General features: G+C 44.0%; 2 protein-coding genes across 2 annotated transcripts in view; both read right to left on the bottom strand.

Moving 5' to 3' along the window:
- The window catches only part of LOC126557843 (fizzy-related protein homolog), a 444,135-nt gene that overhangs the window by 391,655 nt on the left and 31,364 nt on the right, over positions 1-21,116 (bottom strand). The gene's annotated exons all lie outside the window — the stretch shown is intronic.
- LOC126559802 (cell division cycle 7-related protein kinase) lies at positions 15,361-17,898 on the bottom strand. The gene is made up of 2 exons (XM_050215975.1): positions 17,719-17,898; positions 15,361-16,883 (listed from the first exon to the last, which is right to left on the bottom strand). Exons 1-2 carry the CDS (start codon positions 17,894-17,896, stop codon positions 15,361-15,363), a joined length of 1,701 nt encoding a protein of 566 aa, XP_050071932.1. The 5' UTR covers positions 17,897-17,898.

Here is a 21,116-nt window from a genome sequence, read left to right as displayed (position 1 = left end):
TGGAAAACCCGTCAAAGTCAAACCATCTTCAACAGCTTCGAGACCGTTCTGTCAAGGCTATTTTTAACCATGATGAACATTTCAATCTCAAAGCTCTGGCTTCATCCGGGGCGTTAGAGAAAAAGCTCCGCCGAAAAATCAGCCAAGTGTTTTATTCAGTGTATAAATTTCGACACTGCTTTGGCTTCGCTTTATCTCCTTTTTCTGTTGCTGTACACCGAAGTTCATGGAGGTTGTGTTGAAGTTTAGCGTGACATAAATAGCACCAGCCATGTTGAAGAATACCTGAAATGGATGTTACACGCATTGCTGAATTTATTCAATTTTATTTCAAGCATGTGCCTTAGCTTGAACCGCTCACCATTATTGCCAAGAAACAGTTTATGCAAACAACATCTGGCTGGTGAGGTTGCATGCAATTCTATCTATGAAAATATGGTTTCTTTTCTTACAATTTTCTAACCGTTAGTTTTTGCCTTCATTTTACCACAAACTTGAAACCCAAACTGTGGGACACCTAACTGTTCGATGACCGAATGTTGGTTTGGTTTCAAAACGCTGCCTTCCAAAGTTATGCGGGTGGATATTTGCGACACCCATGTTGAGGAGTGTAGAAAAATGACAGTATACGTAGAAGAAGCTTAATATTTTATCAACGTTATTTGCAAGGTCCTTTTTACCATGAAAAAAGAAGACCATATTTAGATCCCCGATCCCTGCCTAAGATAACCTTTCACTGTTGACATTTAATCAGTCCGTTTGGTGATATTTTTATACTCATCTTTCGGTACCCATGCAAACAATCATTTGCCCGTAGGATAATATTATCACAAAAAAAGGCTTTTGATCATAACAGTTTACCTGTTTATTTTACATTTTAAAGTGCTTTTATGCCTTAAAGCTTAATCAATTTAAATTTACTATCGCTTAAAGGTCTTCTCTACAGCTGCAAAATTTTGCCGAAAACTAAACCCAAACATAAACCAGTAACACCATTAATCAAACTCAGATGGAAACAGCTTCGTGATCCTTTCACCAACTCGCCCACTATACGGGACTAGTTGGATTAGCCCCCAAAAAACAAAAAAAAGCATTTCGAAACCAACACAAGAGATCACGGTAATCCGAAACAAAAACTCGTACACATGGCCAAGCGACGTTTCAAGTTTATCAAGCAAAAACGGCCAAGCATAAACCACTGTCGGGCCAGAATAGTTTGGCACTTGGAAGGCAAAACTAATTTTAAAACGTTTTCCCTTTCCCTTCTTGGCCCTCACTGTTTGCCTGCTTGCCTGCCAGATTTGCGATGGTCCAGATACGTTTCATCATGCTCTCATGAATCCGGAAGGCCAGAAGCTTCAAATTCCCGGGTATGCCGTTGGCGTTGAGTCGTGCTATTGACTGCAGCCCAAAAAAGAGAAAGGTCCACTCGAACCAGAGATTGGTCGGTGATCACGAACTACAACACACACACATACACACTAGGAAAGTTACTCAAAACGCCGAAAGCTAAGCAATGCGTTCAACCTCAAACTAGCACGCTTGGCCTGCTCCATATTTCGGTCAAAGAGTTGGCCCAGAAGCAAAAGTTATCTTTCGTACACGGATTTTCAGTGGCCCAGGCGAACGATGTGTGTAAACTAATTTCACCTGGAAAGTAGCGGCTCACAAACTGCACACGTAAGAAGTGAACCGATAGCGAAAGCTCCTAAAAAAAAATCTAAAGCGGCCTCCTTCCTATGCAACACATCATCACCATCCAGCATCTCGGATCCTTGAGAAAGGACTCGACGCAACTGCAATCATCACCAGAGCAAACGCAGAACTAAAGACACTCACCAACTAGCAGTTACAACCGAACATCCAATCCATATCGCCAATAGTATCTTTACCCACTTAATACAGACAAACATTTTCAATCTTCAAATTCCATCAAACAATTTTCTCCGCCAAAGCAATAGCGATTCATTTAGCCGCCGACGTAGGACTGCAGATCGACCGACCGAACGTCATCTTCAGCGACAGTGCCAGTGTTCTGGCTGCCCTGGAACACAGCACCTCCAAAGACCCCCACATCCAGCTCCTAGACTCCATACCTGCACCCCCGACAATTGTTTTCTGTTGGATTCCGGGTCAGTCCGGAACTTGCCAACGACGGTCGGCTCCGTCCTGACGAACCATACAACACACTTTCACGCCGTGATGCCAACCGCTTCACCAACACCATCATCTCCCAACACTGGAACTCCACATGGCACAACGTAGACCTCAGCAACAAACTCCGTCCTATCAAGAACAACACCTCTTCATGGGAAGATACCGAATCCAGCCACATCCAACGAGTCCTTATCCAACGAGTGCCATAATATTTTAGCCACACATGCCATAGTTTTGTATTAAATTAAACCAACCACTTTATACAGTAGAGATGCCAATGTAGTGTTGAGGCTCTAACACTCAAAGCCTCCATAAATAAACGAAAAAAAATACCGTTATCAAACACCATACATATAGCATTGTTTGATGACAATGTTTAAGATGATTCTAGACGCCAAATTTCACTGGTGATCAAATAGGCAACTACATGCGAAAAATAGTTAAAATTAAAACATTTAATCATTGTTTACGGTCTGTTATTATTGTTTTGTATTTAGTGAAGGATAAAACTCCTAAGCTTTTTCCATAAAATTTAAAGTGCACTACATTTATGCTGTGAATTTTAAAATTTAAAGTGCGCTACATTTATGCTGTGAATTTTTCCTTTTTTGACTCTATAAGCTCGAGAGGTTTTCCTATCCTTGATCTCTGTTCGCGTCTTGCAGTTAGGCTATCCGCATACGTACACCCGATTAGGAGGAAAATTTAGTGAATACGCCAAAATGAAGAATTTGGATTACGAACTAGGAAAAGGAAATATGAATAAATTTAATATTTACAAACGAACCCTAACACTAGAACTACCGGACCAGTCATTTCACGCTGGTTTCATACCTTTCAAGTCGATTTATTTTTCATATTTAAACAATTCTACCGATGTTGATGCATGACTTTTACTCATTCAATAGGATGTTCATTTCTACAAAAATTAAAATTAAAAATCTGATCTAATTTTGATATTAAATAACGTCCTGCGCAATTCTACCTTAACCAGCCATTTTGACTGGTGTTTGTGGAACGATGACCTGCGTATTTCAATGCAAAATCCTCACAAAAAAGGGATTCTATATAACCGACAGGCGAATATTCCTATAAGATAATATATAATATACAAGAAATAAAGTATAGTTTAATAATTTTATGAGTAACAAGGCTGCTGTGAAATTATGCATTGAACATTTTGCTGTAAAAGCCCGGCATAAGGCAAAGAAGGAGGAAATGCCTTACGATTAATGTTCATTGTTTTAGTAACACATGGTGTTGACAATACGGCAACGTGCCGTCATACTTAATAATAAATAAATTAATTAGCTTTGCTGTAAACGATTTGAATCTACGAGGTTGCAACACAAAAGATTAAATTATTGACTGCTTCTTTTGGTGATTTTTCAATGCTGGTGCAAGAAACAACCGATCGAATGCGTATCAAGCCAAATCTACAAACTCAAAGAAACATGAAAATGTTAGTCAGATCATAAGAAATATTTATTTGATAACCACCAGTGATTTTCACTGGTCGCGGTAGTTCTAGTGTTAAAGCGATACATAACTTCCAATCACAACACATGAATGTAGCCCCGGTAAGTGGAGACGCCTTAGAACTACCCAAAAAACCTGACAGAAACAGGTTTCGATTTTCTCGGATGAAAACCTCGAGCCCATATTTGACTGACCTCGAACGAAGAATTTGTATCACTATTTATTACATTATAAAGCAGTTGAACTTTTAATTAATGTTCATTCTTTTGATACAAAAAGAACTGTTGCAGACAGTATTAAATACGCAACATAGTTATAAAAAGCACCACCATCTTCTACATCCGCATTATAGTTTGTTGGCTGATTTATTATTATTGATTGTAACAATCCATTCTCCTCCTGTAAAACTCCACAAGCTTAAGCTTCAGCAAACTTCGATCGCCAGTTTCGAACGCAAAAACCAACCGATCACGTGGCACACGCTCCATGCACGTTGGTGCTTCATTCTGGAAATTATAATTCCTTTCAAAATTCACGCCAACAACGAACAATGATTGCTTGCGGTACCGTGTTACCGCTCTACCAATCCATCAAAAGGTTCATTGAGGTGTGTCATCGAAAAGTCGCATAACTTCACGCAATCGTTTTCAAATTTTCTACTTCGCCTCGGTTAGAACTTCGGCCCACAATCAACGTTGGCAGGATACAGAAATTTAGAACCATCAAAGAGATAATGTTGTGTTGTGTGGGTGGAAAATTTGGGGCGGTGTGCCCTATCAACAAGTTTATTTATCACCCACCATCTTTCATCAGGGACGTTTATCGCTTTCTGTCCTCTCGCTCTCTATCCCTTCCTATCATCCTATAGGAACGGCAATGAATGAATCGAAGAAGCATCAAAAGTGCTTGAAAGTTCTGGGATGATAAATATCTCAGCACGTGAAGAATAAAGTTGCACTGATTCGAATAGCAAAAAAAAAGTGGAGAGTTCATTAAGCTTCACGCTTGATGCGCACGCAAGCTAAAATTAAAACAAAAACACGAGAGAAATCATGCGTTTCAAATTTTAGTACGCGAAAAGTTTTGATACAAACAGAAATTGGACTAGAGCAAACTTTATCTTCAAATAAATAACAGCAACAAAAAACACAGCACATGAATAAGTTCGTACCTGGTCGGGTTGGTTTCGGTGTTTTTCGCTTCGGACGGACGGACCACAGCTAAGCTTGTTAAAGCCTTTGCAAACCCTTTTCTTGTGGTTCCGTTGGTGTCGCCTGTTTCTGTTGGTACTATAATTGAATCTCGGCGTAATCCTGTTCCACCAAAAAAAAAAAAAAAAACCTTTCAACGTGAAAACCAGAAACCAGCAGCCGTACCAGCAGCAGCAGCTAGATATTGGGTCGAGAGTACCCATTAGTGGGAAATGACAGAAAAGCAAAAATGACCCCCCACTATACCGACAAACCTTAATAGCGATTTCTTTTTTTCCCCTACTAAAGGACACAAATGTAGCCAGACAAAAGGATACAAAAATTAAAATAACACGAACTGGTTTGCAGGACAAGCCCACATTAACTTCCAAAATAATTGTTAATCTTGAGGGAGCCAAACGAACAAAAGCTGGCATTGCTTGGTATGGCTTTTCGAAATGGTTGGAGTTGCTTAAATAAAGAAATCAATCTAACTATAGACTCCTAATGGCAACGGTTACAATTCAATTTGACCGACTTCTTACTGACATGTTTGTGCTTTGACAATTTAAGCAAAAGCTAACCGTCAGCTTTCCACGATTTGCTGACGTTTTCGCAGAAATTATACATGCAGTAGTGTGTGTGTGCGCCTACGAAATCCGATTTACCCGAGCGATAAATAGGTTTACCGGTTGGAATGGTTGGGAGGTTATTAAACCTGACCCAGTCTAACCCAGCCTAAAAAAGAAGGAGTCTTTTTAGCGGTTTTAAAATAAAGAAGGAGCAATTTTAAAATGTTGATCGAACCGACGACCGGACTTGCGGGTTTTGATATGAAGAGATGTAATTTTGACCAGTCCAAAAATGCATCCACAGATAATTCTTTTAGCTTTAATTTTTGTTAGTTGGCCAACAATATTTACCACCTTTTAAAGTCTGATTTATTTAAGTACTGTTGCATTCGTTGTATTAGCCATTCTTCTCGTTTGTTGCTGTGTGTAGTTTTCCGGTGAATAAAAAATGTATATCCAGCCCCAAAATAAACCTTAACCAACAGTCCTCCTAACGTGCAATTAGATTGCGATCTGGACAGTGTGCTGGACAACCAGTAGGATGACGATTTTACTGGATAACAGCATTATCTTGCCCGCAGAACCACATCCATGATCAATTATTTCTTCGGTAGATGGAATTAAAGATCAGCAAACAAGGTTCACAATTGCTCTTTGTGCTCTCGTTTTGTCGATATCTAAGCTGATTGCTACTTCTCCGCCACATGCAAAGGCCACCCATGACTTTACAGACTTCTTCGTTATAATTTCTAATTTATTTACTGTCGAGATTCTTCCAAAGAGTATGCCAATAACGTACACTACATACAGGGCCGTATGTAAGCTTCTAGACGATAGAAGATGCAAGATAATTCCATTTACTTATCGGGCGCTACAACCGCTTTGCATGCTTGGCCTGCCGTAGCAGAGTCTGGAAACGCTCACAGTCCCGCGCCGTCGTCCGCCAATCCGTTATCCCGTAATCCCACTGGATGGCGGATGATTCCACGCCATCCTCCCACCTCAATCTGGGCCTACCAAGCCTTCTCTGTCCGTGTGGACGGCCTAAAAGGACTTTCAGAGCTGTGGCATCCGGTGCCATGCGTAAAACATGGCCAGCCCATCGGAGCCTGGCGAGCCTAATTCGCTGCACGACGGTGAGGTCGTCATACAGTTCGTACAGCACACATACAGGGCCATCGATTCTTCTGAGCATCTTCCTCTCGAAGGCGACTAAGAGGACTTCGTCTGTTTTGGACAGGGTCCTTGTCTCAGAGGCATATGTGCGTACTGGGACTATAAAAGTACGATACAGTCCCAGCTTCGACCGTCGCGACAGGTTATTTGAGGTGAGATGTTTCCTCCGGCTGTAGAATGACCGGCTGGCCGCCAGCTTCCTAGCGCGCAACTCCGTCTCTATGCTGTTTTCGGTGCTGCCTTTTGATCCGAGATAGGTGAAGTTTTGGACGACTTCAAATTTGCGGTCACCTATCCGTACATCATTTGAATTTCATGGCCTTGCTTTTTTGCAGACCAAATGAATCTGTTCTACAAGGCAAAGGCGAAGACTTTCTTCCTCACTTACTTCTTAATGTTGTTCTCTCTCATTCTTTGCTCTTGTCTTCGATCCTGGCTCAGTTTTAACTCTGGCTTTACCATGGTTTTTAGTTTTAAAATTAATTTAATTTTACGTTTGTTTTACAATACGGCAATAGACAATTGACAATACGGCACTGTACCGTCATAATTAATTATACAAATTTACGTTTGTATAACACGTGAGGCAAACAGTTTTAATTTTAAAAAAATATAAAAATAATAATAATAAACTCCTGCTTTGTTAGTTAACTTTGGAGTTGCTAAAATGTTCAACGAAATGGATTCTCTTCTTCTTTCTTCTTCTTGGCTTAACGACCTATGCCACCTTGCCGAAGACTTGCCAAAATCACGTAGTTGGACAATCAGTCCTCACTACGGGGGGACGGTCCAGGTGGGATTTGAACTCCGGTCTTGAAGTGTAACGACCGGGAGCCGCTGTCTTCGATACCACCAGCCCGGTCCCTTGGATGGATTATGTTTCTTGTGTTTAATGCTTCAACAATCTACAGTTGATATTTTCCAAAATTTTATGAAGTTTTAGCAATTCTTGGACTTGAACAAATCACATACTGCAAGCACTATCTTCGACCAGACAAATCAACTAAAGCTGGTAATGTCTGTAGAGTTAAAAGTTATAAAAGACGTTCCGACGAAACCTCAATGTGGAAAGGACAGTGTGGACCAGACCTAGGATAACGTTTGCCTTAGTTATACCCTCACATGAGGATATTTGAATTAAAGTACTAAATCAATCATACTTGCTCACACGTCACAAGCACAATCCCATTCGTCTGAATAATGGTCAAACATCCTCAAAGGTGAAATATTTACTCCAGTTTAGCAATGTATCCTCCTGTATCTGCGTACGTCGAGAGGGGAACCATAAATAAACACCAAACGAAACAAAAAAAAAAAAACGGTCTCACTCGAATGGTTCACGTGTGAATTCGTCGTTGCATAAAACCACATCTCACAAGCGAGCATGTCAGTCGTAATGCACCGTTCATAAAAGCTGTAATGCGAAATGAGTGGTGTAAGCACAGGCACCGCATGCGGCATGAGCAGAAATTCGTAAAAAGAAAGGTGTACAAATGGAGCCAGCAATGAAACAGAGCACAAGGTAATGAAGGCTACTTTGAGTGGAGCTGTGTGTCCCACGTTTTTGCTTTTTTTTTGCTACCATCATATGATCCCTCCCAAAAGCTGTGTGACATAAGCGAAAGGCATATGCTTCATTGAGTCAGCACACATCAAGGGATCAACAAAAAATCTCGCGAGCTTTATGAGTATTTCATTAAATTATGCGCTAAGTTTGTGCGCTTTATGTATTCGTACTCGTCTTGAAGAAACCTCGGAAGAGAGGGATGAGTATACGCTGGTGTATAATAATTCTTGACAGTAAAATTACATTTACAATTCTAAATTCCGGTATGTCGTCTCTACGCTTATGATGGCAGTCCAGTATGGAGTTTTTCTTCTTCTTGGCTTGGGTCATGGCGTCCATCAAATGTATGAAAACAGTCCTCACTAAGGGAGGATGGATCTGGATGGGATTTGAACCTCGGTCCTGCCGCGTGAGGACCAGCGCTACTGTTTTGCATATCTAATCGTGTATAAAAAAAATTGCAACACAGAAACAGAACGTGGTGCCAAATGCCACGAAAGAGAAACCCAAGCAACAACACTCCAATACGAGAATACGATACGTCTAATTGTAATAAAAGTAAGCTGACGGTTGCGATGGTTTCGATGGAGCCCGCCAGAAATCATCAGGTCGGGGTGAGGTGGTGGTTTGTCCGGTGCAACAATTCGCAGCAGTCGGCGAGTTGCATCATCAACCGTACCATGCCCACCCACCACCCACCAACACGCGAGTTGTGCCATTTCATCGAGCACGATGATTGCGTGAGAGAAACTGTATGTGAGAGCGAGAAAGAGAAGCGCAGTTGAGCACCAACAAAAAAAAACTCTGTGACGTAAGAGTGCGCGAGACGAAATCTTCTGTTGGTGTGTCGGAATGGATTAGTTCACAATCAAAGGGACGATCTAATAAAATCGGTTCGCTGATATTTTAGCACTTCAAAAATCACCGCCATTTTTTGTCGTGGTAGTTGTGAGAAAAGTAGCATCTAGTAGCGGAGCCACGAGTGCGTTTCCCATCAGATGACGATGGCCATTTGAAGGACACTGTGGATGGAATTTCCAATTTACGCCGTGTGAGCTTTGTCGGTCGAATTATTGCCTGAAGCGGCCTGCGTGATGTATGAGAGATAGGAGAGATCGTACTAGCAGAGCAACGAAAACCTTACCTTTCGATGCCAGCCTGCTTTTCAGTGGCTCGATGCACTTGTCGTTTCGTGACTGGCAGAACGTAGTGCTATCCCAGCAGGCTGCAGCTTGCGGTGCGGAGCAAACTAGGCGCCGATTCCGGAGAGAGACTAAATCCTATCGATATGAAAGGGTGGGGTGAGCACTATTAGAATTTGTGGCACTTCCGTACTGCAAGCGATAGTAATATTCAGAAAAAGGATGATGCTGTAAACCGAAGAAACACGGAACTAAGAGAAGATTCATACAACGCACTCTTTTCTACATACACACACACGCACACTCATACGTAATCATGGCAGCAGACTCGTGCATGGCAAATAGAACCAATTACGTTATCGTTGGTTCGACAGCATATTGAGAATATGCAGTGAACTAACCACACACCATCAACCCACTAACCGCACGATAACGCATCCGACCGCTCATCTACCGCTCGCTAGATAACACTGATTACTTTCCGGGGTTTCGTTCCTTTAACTTTCTTGCCTGGCTCTACGCGACGTGTACGTTAACGTGTACACTGCGATGCAATCATAACAAGGCCACAAGGAATCTTAACACCTTATACATATGGGAGACTGTAGGCAATCTCATTCGACTGCAGGCACCACAGAAATGGGACTCACTTTACGCTAGAGCTGCGGCAACACAATGCACAAGTTGAACGAAATAAAATCACCGACTGTTATGGGCCCGGTCGATTGGCACCATGACGAACACCGCTGGGACCGGTCACTTTCCAAAGGAAACGGCTCGCACGTCTTGGTTTTGCAGACGAGATGCGTAAACTCGACCAACTGTGAATTAAAGACGGTTTGGAATCGGGCTCGGCCAAGGTACTGATTTGACATGAGTGAAAAACAATAATGAACAACAAGCATGACAGCTGACAATTTACAGCTGTGTGTGTGTGTGTGCAATGTATGCTATAAAAATTTGCAGGGTTCGTCTGCGATTGGAACATATATTTATGGTTTTAATATTAAAAACATAATTTACAGTTTAGATACCACTTTTTACAGAGAATGATGTGACATGCATTATCTTTATGAGTTAAACTTAACAAAAGTATCGAAACAAAAGTTGGTATTTCATCGTATACTGTACATTCATGGCATCTGAATTTTATAGCATTATATTTAGACACACAATGCTGTATAGCAGCAGTATTCAAGTTTCAGCTTCCCTTAAACAGCGTTTAAGCAACTTTCGTGCATCAAACCTCACAATAGAGGGATGTATTTTATTATAAGTCCCTCACGCTTGGAAAATTAAAAATGTGTAAATGTGGATTAATCCTGTCGCTTATTTATTAAGCGAAATCGTAAACAGTATATAAGACCTGTGTTCCCCAGACAAGACCAGACCAATAATATAAAACTTGTGTCATGTCCGACCACTTTTCAAAAAGCTGATTTCGATACTTCAGGATAAGCTTGTCCCATTCGTTGAACAAATAGTTGGAAACTATCATAGAGGATCCCGTAACGGAAAATCTATCGATGACCAGATCTTCACCATGTGGCAAATCTTGGAGAAGATGGCTTAACACGTATGGTACGTGTATCATAGATTTCAAGGCGGCATATGGTAGCATAGCCAGGGTAAAACTCTACGAGGCCATGAGCTGTTTTGGAATCCCGGCAAAACTGGTCAGGCTTGTTAGAATGACCATGACCAACGTCACCAACAAAGGCCTGCGTCAAGGAGATAGGCCCGCCTGTCTCCTATTCAACTTGGCGCTAGAGAGGGCCATCCGTGATTCGGAGGTGGATACTTCGGGAACCATCTTCTGTAAGTCAACCCAGCTCCAGCCATACGCTGATGATATAGACATTATTGGTCTGGGGCTCTCCCAGGTAGCAGAATCCCACCAAAGGATCGAGCAGACGGCAGAAGGAAGATGCTCAAAGGGATCATTGGCCCAGTGTGTGTGGAAGGACAATGGAGGAGCCGCTACAGCGACGAGCTGTACGAGCTGTAAGACGACCTCACCGTTGTGCAGAGAATTAGGCTCGCCATGCCTAATTCGCTGCACGACGCATCCGATGAACTGGCCATGTAATACGCATGACACTGGACGCCCCAATTCAGAAAGTCCTTTTAGGCCGTCCACACGGAGAGAGGAGGCGTGGTAGGCCCAGATTGAGGTGGGAGGATGGCGTGGAATTATCCGCCATCAAGGCCGGGATAACGGATTGGTGGAAGACGGCGCGGGACCGTGAGCGTTTCCGGACTCTGCTGCAGCAGGCCAACACCGCAAAGCGGTTGTAGCGCCTGATAAGCAAGTAAGAAACCAATCCAAGGGCTGGAATATGTACAGAAGGGATGCCCAAAATTAGAAAGAAAATTTTGTTTCAATTTTAAAAATAATGCATGGTCTTATTTACGGTCACATGTGTTTTTGCCATTTTTTCATCAGAATCGCAATACATCCTATGGAAAGTATTCCCTAAATGTTTAACTATCTTTTACAAAAAAACGAAGATCAATTCATTGAAAATTGGTTTCACAGTATCATTATTAAAATAGCTTATTTTATTGGCGGTCATTGTGTCTCCCACATTGCAAAAATAACAAATTCCTAGTGACAGTGGTATAGTTGAGGTGGATCATGCCATGAGACTCTTATAACCTAACGCTGCCTTGTCCTGTGGACAATAAGACTGGTGATTCGACAGTAACTTTGATCAGGCCAACAAGAAAAATGTACTTAGCATTGCGTCTTCTGACAGGAAGAGACTGCGTTGTCCAGCACCCGGTGGAAGATCTCATTCCAAGGAGTTCGAGGCGATTCGTGAAACCTATGGGTACGGGATGGCTATATGCTTTGGTGCGCCTGCTGATCAATCCAAACTCGTTGCACTTTCGATCACGAACTCGAACTCCTGTAGGAATGAAACCGATTCCGGATCGATTCATAAAAAGAAAGGTATGTACCTTCACTACTCTATAACTAAGCTTCAAAATGGCTCCGTTTTAAAACTTGTTGCTGAGCCGCAATTAAGAACCACTTGGAGATTTGCTACGGTGGTTTCCACTAGAGGACATGATCATACTTCCTGAACTCCACCACGTTTCCTTTTGCTTACCTTCGTTTACGATGGATTTGCTTTTTGCTCAATATTTCCAATGTTTTCAACCTGTTTCTCAATACCGCAAAGCCCCAAAGCCTTTCATATCCAGCCAATAAAACCACATACACCAATTGATCATTTCAGACGATATTGCGTTTAATTTATCTACACGTGGGATGTTTTTCTTGCTCATTCGTACACGTCAACGGGTATTACGATTTAAAATACATTACACTCAAATTGTGCTACACTTCCTACATTCCCTGTGTCTGCGGATAGCATACATTAACCATTGGTTAAGGCCAGGCAATCGCACTGCAATACAAGTGCACCGCGGCGTTCCTCAGTTTAATGTGTTTTAGTTTCCTACCAGTTCTGTGTCGCACACAATCGGCCAACAATGTCTTTGCAGTGTTTCTCGCGTGTGCTTCCGTTCCGTTCTGTTCTGTTTTGTTCTCCTCTAGCTCAGTACCTTCACATACCTAAGGGGGCACGCTCATCTCCGTAACTGAGGATGTAGCAGACCACATAATGTTCCGTCCCTTGCACAACCGATGAGATCGTTTCTCTCAAGCGATGGGTTTTGAAAAGAATTTTTTTTGTTTTGACTACCATTTGCAGTATGTAAAGATCAAGGTAAAAAGGTGGGAAACCCTACTTCTTTAACGAAATAAAAAGTCTAGGGATTGGGTGAAGATAATAATTAAAGCCAGTGGGCAAAATTTAACAAGATATAAAGAAAGAAAATACAACTTGAATATCACAGGCGATCGCTGCAACGCTGCATGCCCACGCCTGTGTCCGGACAGATCGTTTTCAAATAAGGACGAAACAGCGGTAACCGTGTGCCGTGTGTTCCGACGATAACATATATAAATATACGTATAAACACATATATACATATATCTATTATATATGCGTATTATATTGAGACAGATATACATTCAAAAAATGCTACATCTCAACCACCGGCATTAATTCTACGTAGATGATGATGATGATGCAATTCTCTTCCCATTTCCCCATTGACTACACAGATTGTGTTTTTTTGTTTTGCTTTGTTTTGATTTTGTTATCATTTTCCCCCCATTGGTTTAATATTGTACTTCTTTTTTTCAATTCTTTTTTGTTTGTTTGTTTATATTATGATCACGACGACGCGACTAACATTTGTGTTTGTGATCGATCTTACTCCTGCTCTTACTACTGGCCATGCCCTACTCCTGTCCTGTTAAATAACACTTGGCCGCCTTCCTTTTGCCATCATACGCCGCTGTAGGGTTCGAAATCTCTTTCTCTTTCTCTCTCTCTCTCTCTCTCATTATTACTATTACAATGTAACGCACGCTCCCAAGATGCAAGCTTTGGAAAAAGCTTATATACTAGAAACTGAACCAACATACATCGTAGCAACAGATTAAAACATGAAACACCGCTCATTTTCTCACTCACGCTTGCTTCACCGACGTACACACACACAAACACACTTCATTCAAAATCGAAAAGCTTTTTGACAATAATAATTTAATAAATAGATTTAAAATTACGGCGCACAATACGATCCTACGATGCGGGACGTGCGACTCATCATCCACGAACAAATTGCTTTCATCTTCCAAACTCATGCCACCCAGCTAAGAGCAGTTGGATCGCAAGCAATCGATCGGAAAGATGCTGCGATGCATTTTTCAAAATACAGATAAAACAAAGGGAAATAAATAATGTTAGCTTCTTGTGGAAGCTGCGCGCGTGCGCCAACACTAGAGCATATCGTTTCCTAAACCAGACTTCTTCTTTTTTGTCTTAAGAACAAGAACAAAACAAAATAAAGTACATAAATATAAATAAACTAATGAAAACAAACATTTTACAAACAAAAAACAAAACGCCTGCTATTCTGCGTTCCCCCTTCTATTACTTCTACACTCGTCCTCCTCCTCCTCATTGGTTAAGAGAGAGCTCATCAAACTAAGCCGTTAAAAAAAAATGAAGGAGGAACTCCGGTGTGACCGATACGCGACCACAAGGAATGGCGCATTATTACCTTCTCGCATTATTATTTTTCTTTTACATCATGTTTTCTATTCGCTTGTTTGTATGCACATATGGGCTTGGGCAGTAGGTGTGTTATGCGTGCATATCGCCCGCCACCGTTGGCGCAATCGGCCACACTTAACACATGTTGCAGTGCATACTGATTTTTTCCCCTTCATGATGTTGTGTTTGTTCGCTTGTGTTTGTGTGTTTATTTTTAAAATGTTTTCACTTAAACTTCTTGCCGGATACTAGTCTTTGCTCATATCGTCCCATATTTAGTTAGAGCCTTGGATGTACAAGGACGAAAAGGAATGTAGGCGCACATCTTCTCTATCTCTGTCTCTTTCTCTATTGCACTGTTGCACGGACGTTTGTGATCTATACTGACCTATACAATACGGGATATTCCCACGTCTGGGGACATCCTACCACCCACAAGTGCCTTGGTGTCGGTGTGTGTATGTTCGTTGCGTGTAGAATGGTTCGTATAAGGGAGCATTCATTTTTTTTTTTGGCGTTCGATACATGTGGTTGAGACGCAAACGGTGAGAACGATCGTGTGGCATTAGAGCGTATGTTATCTATTCGGTGGTAACTTAAAGAAGAGTAATGTACTATGCAAAGATAATCTCTATCTTATTCATGCCCCCCCCCCCCCCCCCGCTACTTCTCCCATTCCTTTCATATTTCTTACATCGACGGACTGAATCTCTCGTTGCTTTTTTTTTTCTTTGTTTTCCGTTTGCTCTACGTATACTGGCATTAATTGACGCCACTGATCGCACCCAATCCTTATACTGTGTCTGTCCCTGATTTGCATACTTCTGTTGTTTGTACCGGTGGTGGTGCTGGTGTTATTGCGTCGAGTGCATGCATGCTGATTCGAACACCCAAACTGAACGCTCCTCAAAATCGATTGCGCAAAACCGCCGATGGAATTCAGTACTGGACTTGAAAGTAAGGATGCTGCAACGCTTCCGTGGCGCTAATACGTGCGTGCGGGTTTGTTTCGAGCAACCGTTCCAGCAGATCGTAAGCATCCGGACCGTATTCATCGCATTCCGCCTCGCGTGAGGAATGCCCATCCGAACCATCGGCCCCGTGCCGTCGGTTCTGACACAGACAGCTATCCAGCGGTTTGCAACAGTTGTCGCAACCAAAGTTATCCTCATCACACCGACCGGACGGTGGGCTAGAGCTACCGGCCGGCGCACCACCTGTCTCACCACCCGAACCCATCGCGCGCTGTTGGTGGATATTACGGAAATGCTGACAAATGCGTCGCAAATTGTACGGCTGCTTTTCCATTGTTTCCGGCGTACCGTGTAGCCTACGGTCAAGGGCGTGGGCCGTTTCCTGTAGGCGCTGGAACCCAAACACCTCAATCATGTGCGCCAGCGAAGTATTATCGTCCACGTTGTCAAAGAACGGATAACACTTGCTCAGCAGGCTCAGAAAGATGACACCAGCTGCCCAGATGTCGACAGCTGTTGTCTGGTTCGGATACTTCAGCAAAACCTCCGGTGGCCGATAGCCCGGCGTACCTGCCCGTGGTGCATTCATTTCCGCCTGCACCAAGCATTCATTGCAGACCTGTGGCCGGCCGGAGCAGCTGCATGTTGGGAGTTTGCAGGACGCACCATTACCACCCGTTTTGAGATCCTTCGTGTAAGGCGCTACCACCGCCGTGCGGCGATGCTTCAGTCCATTGCCAATGGCAGCGGCGACCGATTTGGTTTGCCGAGCGAGCGGTACATCGCCCACATCCTTCGTCGCACTGCTATTCGAGAGCTTTAATGGGTGGGTGGCGGTATTACCGGTACCGCCCGGTCTTTTCAAAGGATTGCGCACCACGACCGTCTCCTGATGCCGGGGGACGACCTGATCTTCCAGCTGGCCTGCAGGCCTGCGAGGAACGACAGGTGTGCGCAATGACAGTGCACCTTTATCCGTTTCCTGCGCAAGTCCAAAGTCGACCAAGATGTAGGAGCTACCACCATTACGCGGACTATGCAGGAAGTTGCTCGGTTTTACATCCCGATGAATCACACCGTGCAGATGCACCCACTCGAGGGCGATCAACAGTTGCTGCAGGAAGCGCTGCACCTCGGCGGCCGTTAGCTGCGCGTAGTAAAGGTGGAACGGTTCCTGCGGAATGTAGTTCATTACGAGCGCTACCTCACCCTCCAATCGGAACCCACCGACCAGACCGACCACGTTACGCTGGCCACCGATCTTCTTCATGCAAAGAATCTCGCGCTCGATCCGTGACGGATGGCTCGTCTGCGTGATCAGTTTGATCGCGAACTGGCGTCGCTTATCGAACGGCAGATGCTGCTCTTTCCTCAACGTGGCCAGTGAGACCGTGCTGAATGTGCCCTTGTCAATAAGCCCGTGCACCACGTACCGATCCCAAATCTTTAGCCCCGACACATTCTGCGACTCGTTGTTGTTTACACCGGCTGCAGATGAGCAAGAAAAGGATACATGGATTAATCATCTGTCATATACAGGCAGGTTCCGCTCATAGGTACTATCCAAGCCTGCTTCATTTAACTAGACTAGTCCTGAGATGGGAAAAGGGAAGGAACTGGAGTGGCGTTTAATGATAAAACGCGGAAAGAGGCCATGGAGGAATCGAGGTTGAGGAGATGATACAGAGGCTGTTAAAAAGACACAGACAGACAAGAAACCTGCGTCTAGGAAGACCTGCCAGGAATACACGAGAGCATGCACGAAGGGGACATGAAGGGACGTATATGTGGACACGGGAAAGGAGTGTGGGCACGATTTCGTCTCGCCTGCAACAAATCTTGACCCAATCATGCGGCACCGGACACGGTAAGAAGGCAGAGAAACGCGTTTGAATCCTAGGCAGCAGCGCCGGGATACAATCCTCGTGAGACAGAAATGCACCTGCTCAAGTTTTGCAACCCAGACAATAGACGTAAATTCGAGAGGAGTGCAGGAAAGTGCTGTAAGGCATAATGGATTGTTAATGTCAGATGTAAGTCTACGGATCATGTAAAAAAATTGAATGACATGGAAACAATGATTTCGCAGTGGGCAATTAAAGATAGTTTGACGTCGAGGACGACATCCATGTTGTGGATACTATGGACACGACTGAACTGGAAGGTATTGAGGAAATAATTATAATGGACAGGGTTGACGGGAACGGGTGAAGGAGATGAAGGACGGGTGAAGGACGGGAACGGGTGAAGGACAGAAAATTTATAGGGACAAAGAACCTATGGTAACCTGGTTCAGTAAAGAAACTAGTTCACCCGCACATACCTTCCATCTTCCGAGGACAAACAGCAGTTTCCTGCTCGATGTCCATCAGTGATCCACGTTTTTTTGCCTTTTCATTCAGATCCACGTTCCCGTCTAGGTGCATCTTCACGTCACGCCCGTCCTCTTCTTCATCAACTTCCGCGGTGCGCGATTGCCTTTGTTGCTGCGTGCTATCCATACTTAATTTCACGTACGCGTACACGCTCGTAACGGTGATCAGTTGGTAATCGTACGGACTGATTTTGCGCTACCCACTATTGCTTGAATCGTCCTCGACCGTTGCTACTACCCGTAGCAAGGCTGCGCGTTGCACTATTATGCAGTTTTGTCTCCTACTTTTTTTTTTTTCAACTACCTTATTCACGAGCCTCTTTAGGTTAGGGGGTATTTGTCTGCCGTTTGTTTGCTTGCTTGATGGCGCTTTAGTTTAGTTTAGTTGTTTTTTTTTTTGTACTTTAACTGAACACAACCGCGTGGTTGCTCTTGTCTCCACACAGCTAAGAATATATGGTGTGTGCCAAGGAATTGTGCGAATGTTGTAATATCACAAGAAGAGCATACACACACACCTACGCACATACGTGCATCTCAGAGTGCGATGGGTGGTGGTGGTTGTGGCACGTTCTATGTTACTGACGGGCCTGTTATTTCTTCCGCTCGCGCTTTCTGTTGTTGTTGTTTTATTTTGGTTTTCTTGTTGGCTGCAGCGGTGTATGATACCGATGCGTTTAAATTTTGCTTCTCCACTACTAGCGCATACACAATTTATTTGGAGCACACTGTTGAAGAAGCACGTTTCGTTACTACGGCGACAGTGATGTGATGATGCGATGATATCGAAATATACCGTCTCCTCCGTCTCCTATACTTGTTTTATTTTTTCCGCTTGAATTCCCGTCCTTGAGCTGGGATTGGGGGGTGGGACAGGAGGGGCGCAGATCTCGTTTGAGTGGTCACTGTTCTACATTGCCTTCACAGTGCCGTTTGGAAAAGTGCACAACTTGAAAGGAAAAAAACGGCAACGACCACCGACGTGCGAGCGTACCCACGGGTCCTTAGTATCACTAAGTTACGCCAACAACTACTATCGATGCACCGCGTGCTTAGTGATGCTGTAATACTAACCCCTTCAAGTAACCGATACGCTGCAATCGTGTTAAGGGTTGAGTATGTATGCGTGTGTGAAATATTCAACTCAGCTGCTCGGATACGCGTTCGCTCAGCTGGTTAGGAAAACTGCAACAGCCACTCGGCACACTTGCGCTCAATCTTTAACTTTCTCTCTCTTTTTCTCCTTTTCTATATCGTGCTCTTCTTTCCAATTATGCTTGCTTGCTCTCTCTCTCTCGTTCGTTCGCGCTCGCTCACTAGAATGCACTACGCTGCGTTCCGTCTGGTTGTGTGACGTTACTCAATGAAGAGGGTGGGGGGTTTGGTATATGTTGTTGGGTTTGTTTTTGTTTTGCTATTGCTCTCGCGCTCTTGCTCCACTAGTGCCTTCTTTATCGGTATACATGCGCCGCTGTTGAATCGATTACATACCTCCCATCCTGGTGTGTGTGTATGTGTGCGCTTATTGTTTGTGCGCTGCGTATTGATGCACCCAAAGTCTGCGGAGCTGGATGGTTCGCGGACCGATTACAGCTATACAAACGTATACATGGGCAAATCCCACACGCAAGGCAGTCACGGAATTGTTAGCTTGATGATGAAGTGAAGTGTTTTGGTGGCTAGGGAGCCGCTGGTGCAAAAAAATACTGCGTTATAACGCGTTTAACTTAGCAAAAAACATTTCAACCTCGATCGCTTTTTTTCAACCACGGTATGTTGGTACGGGAGTGGGGTGCTATCGATGAAGCGAATAATCACGAGTGCAACGACGGTTGCCTACCACCATCGCACAATTGTTCGCGATGCAATTGGACTAGCAGAAAAGATGTTGACGGACCGGGGCGCGGTAACGTCACCCTGGTGTGCGAGCAGGACGGGGAATGAATTAATTGAATCGGGGTGTGCGGCCACGTTCAGGGGCGCATATTATAATACTTGCAGCAGCCAAACGATTGCTGGAACATGTTGTTGGCTTGAAGCTTGAAGCACAAAAAGGGAAGACGAAAAAAAAGGAACGGACCCCCGCGTCAAGGTCACCGAGAAATCCGCGAATCCGTGAAGTTATTTTCGTTTCACGCTGCTACGGCGACGACGTCCGTCCGTGTCCCTGGAGCACCAAATACGGGGTAGTAGAAAAGTTGTACCAAAGCGCTGCACATCAACGGTGGGTGGTATAGGGCAGTACAAAGAAGCGAATGGACGGACCACGAACGGGAGAGCTATGAAATCGAAACTGCACCGTTTCTCCCCCTTTTCTGTTGCACTCGTCGCGTAAGAAGAATGATGAAACACGTTGATTTGCATGTACTGCAAGTGTGTGCGTGTGTGGGTGTTCCGTTGCTAAATTGAGCTGGTTGATGCTGTCCCGGCTTACTGTGATTTGACACTCGTTCGATATGAAAAAGCAATGCACAAACTCTCTCACACACACGCAAGCTGTCGTTTGGAAGAAAATATACACTCAAGCAGCCATTTCCCGTTCCGCAGACCATGTGCTTTTGGCTCGTGTCTTCCGATGAAGCAACTGCCACCGTTTCCTTTACCGAGCAGCAGTGGTTCCAGGTGCCATTCGTAGACTAGCAAAACAGTCGGTGAAAAGTGAAAAGTTTTCCCTTTTCAGCACAACACTTTCACAGCGCCATATCGGTAACAGGGTAGGCGGTTTTGCGATGACTTCGGAGACGTGCCCACCACCACCGTTTATTTTCTCAGTTTTTCTCTAATTCGCGCGTATCCTTGTGTTCCTTTACTTGGATGTTTGCGCTCTTCCTTGACGTTGAATGGCCACGAGGTTTCGAATTGTTGCCGAGTGATCCGCAGAAACCTGGGGCAATAAATATGGTGCTCTCTCCCTTAACAGCAGCCTCACAGAACGACACAGTCCTCGTGTGCAAGTACTGCTCTTGTACGACCAACTCAAGGCAGGTTATATCCGGTGCAATACGAACGCGTGGTTTGGACTTCCGCTTTTCACTTCGCCAAGTCAGCGACGCAACTAATGCGGGAAGCAGGCAAAGGAAAAATCAGGAACCGTGTTAAGCAACCAACACACACTATTACTTAGGCAAGGCGGCGTACGGAGGATTCGCGATGTGCACGGGAAAACTTTCATCCACTCATCGCTGTAACCGACTGAAACCCGGGAGGGGGATGGGACTTTGCAAATGCAGAATGCAAGCTCGTGACGCGATGTGCGTGTGTGTGTAACGTGTGACATTAACTAGACCAGTGCTGCTGGTAGTAAACGCAGCGCGACATGATTGCTGCTGCCTCGCTTCTACAGCCGG

The sequence above is a fragment of the Anopheles maculipalpis genome, chromosome 2RL (genome assembly GCF_943734695.1).
Source record: "Anopheles maculipalpis chromosome 2RL, idAnoMacuDA_375_x, whole genome shotgun sequence".
Classification (NCBI taxonomy): domain Eukaryota; kingdom Metazoa; phylum Arthropoda; class Insecta; order Diptera; family Culicidae; genus Anopheles; species Anopheles maculipalpis.
This window is presented reverse-complemented; position numbering and strand designations above follow the sequence as displayed.

Excerpts from the sequence above, each read along its gene's own strand:
- LOC126559802 (XM_050215975.1), bottom strand. The coding sequence starts at position 17,896 with ATGGATAGCACGCAGCAACAAAGGCAATCGCGCACCGCGGAAGTTGAT. Across the intron at positions 16,884-17,718 it reads TTGTCCTCGGAAGATGGAAG|CCGGTGTAAACAACAACGAG; the intron begins GTATGTGCGGGT and ends GCTCATCTGCAG.